Source organism: Oratosquilla oratoria, chromosome 23, assembly GCF_046742065.1.
Source record: "Oratosquilla oratoria isolate Oo_2021 chromosome 23, ASM4674206v1, whole genome shotgun sequence".
Taxonomy (NCBI): domain Eukaryota; kingdom Metazoa; phylum Arthropoda; class Malacostraca; order Stomatopoda; family Squillidae; genus Oratosquilla; species Oratosquilla oratoria.
Genome location: NC_134799.1, coordinates 7,376 through 9,381, shown reverse-complemented (window position 1 = coordinate 9,381; position 2,006 = coordinate 7,376). Strand labels below are relative to the sequence as shown.

General features: G+C 43.6%; 1 protein-coding gene across 1 annotated transcript; it reads right to left on the bottom strand.

Moving 5' to 3' along the window:
* Nucleotides 1–541: 541 nt before the first annotated feature.
* On the bottom strand, nucleotides 542–1,786 carry LOC143038154 (zinc finger MYM-type protein 1-like). Its single transcript, XM_076207172.1, has one exon. The coding sequence runs from the start codon at nucleotides 1,784–1,786 to the stop codon at nucleotides 542–544; it is 1,245 nt and encodes a 414-aa protein (XP_076063287.1).
* Between the last annotated feature and the right edge of the window lie 220 nt (nucleotides 1,787–2,006).

Below are 2,006 nucleotides of genomic sequence, written 5' to 3'. Positions count from 1 at the left end.
TCCTAATGCTGATAGCCTCTCCTGGCCCATGGTGGATCTCAGGTAAGTTTTCAGTCTTCTCAAGCATGAGAATGACCTCTCGGCTGAGCAAGATGTGGCAGGTATGGCTGCCAGTGTTGTTACCACCTCTGTGAAGTGTGGCAAGGTTTCATCCAGAGAGTTTGAGTAGAGATAGTTTACCACCTGGTTTGCTGTTTTCAAGTTAACACTTTCTAGATTGTGGAAGATAGCAGTTTCCCCCATCAGGACGTCTGCGTCAATGCTGTAGAAGTCTGACACTGCCTTGAAACTCTCCTCTGTAGCTTTTCCCACCACTATGTCAGATAATGAGGTCAAGATATTAGTGTCCCTGCTTGCAAATCTCTCTTTCATTTCTGAAAGAACTCTATCTAGTGCATCGTAATACACCTCAATTCTGCCTCTCTGTATATCAGTGAACAAGATGGGTTGCACCTCAGGAGTCTCTCCTAATAATGCTTGCAGCCTTATGGATGGCTTTTTCTGTCTTTTTGATGTCTTCACCTCCTTGTTTGGTGCAATCTCACTGATATTTTTTGCAGTTTTTTTGGGCTTTTTCCCAAATCAGGGAGAACATTTCTTCTTCTCTACATTTAGAGAGGGTTTTGATGGTTGCTTCACACGTAGCTTTTGCAGCCATAACATCAACCTCATGACCTTGCAGGTAGCTTGCCAATGAATTTGTATTTGAAAAAATAACCTTCAAAATATGCAATCCCAGGACAAACTGGAATTCCAGCATGGCCTTTATAAGGCCTGTAGCATCAACAGAGGTTTTTGCATCCTTGTCGTTTGAGAGCTGTATAAGGGCAAGCAATATTCTCTCTGGCTGTTGCTCAATGGCTTTTACTGCCTCCCACCTGCAGACCCAGCGTGTCTCACTGATAGACTTCAACTTGATGAATGGTACTGAATTGAAATCAGCTGGTATCTGCACAGAACGGAGAACATGTTCTCGTTTTGGAGAGTTAAAAAAGTGGTGAATTGACTGCACGATTCCCAGTGCATTCCTTATTACTGCATTTTCTTGCAGAGTATCCTGCAGGGCCAAGTTCAGCAGGTGTCCATAGCAGTGGACATACAGAGCTTTCGGTGCTACCTCTTGTACTCTTGCAGCCACACCCTTTTCTTTCCCTGTCATGTTTGATGCCCCATCGTAGCACTGACCCACCGCATCTTCAATCCGCAGTTTCATGCTCTTTAAAACTTCAAGTATCATGTTGAAGAGGGCCTCTCCCGTGGTGGATTGTGCTTCGTAAAAACCAACAAAAGTCTCGGTTGGCTGAGCCTTGTAGATGTACCTCAAACATATTGCAATTTGTTCCTTGTTGCCTACATCCGAAGTTTCGTCTGCTATCAGGCTAAACCTACCAGCCTCTTTAACTACTTGGGATATATGATTCAGTACTAAGTCAGAAGTAATGTTTAAAATTTCATTCTGGACATCTGGTGATAGCCACTGATGATGGGCCTCCAGCTGTGAGTTTAGTTTGGCAGCAAGCCAGGGGATATCCTTACACCGAAGATGCAGAAGCTCTATCAGATTCCCCCGATTTACATCAGATTGTTTCCCAATATTGGACCTGTCTTCAATATGACCTCTCTGTGGGATATTTTGCTGTGCTGTGTAGAGGATAGACTCAATGATAACTTTGAGGTAGGCTCTGTTTTTCTCAACCATGTCACGGTGGGCAGTGTCAAGTTGGGTCAGCACTGATGACTCACGGTTGTGGTGCACTTTTGATTGAATCCATTTGGACATTGCCATACTGTGGTTTCTGCTACTTGCATGTTTTGCAAGTCGCTCTGGTTTCTTCCAATTGCTGAATGTGAAACTATAATCAAACAAAAACTTCTCACAGGGGAAACATGATTGATTTTGTGGCAGTGTCAAAACTGGTCCAGGGATACTTCTTAAACAAGTTAGGATTGAAATCTCTTGTTCCACTTTCCTTGCCCAGTTGTTTCCTGTTGTATGTATCCAAGAG

What these genes read in the sequence shown, in the direction of transcription:
- LOC143038154 (XM_076207172.1), bottom strand. Translation starts at nt 1,786, where the DNA reads ATGGCAATGTCCAAATGGATTCAATCAAAAGTGCACCACAACCGTGAG.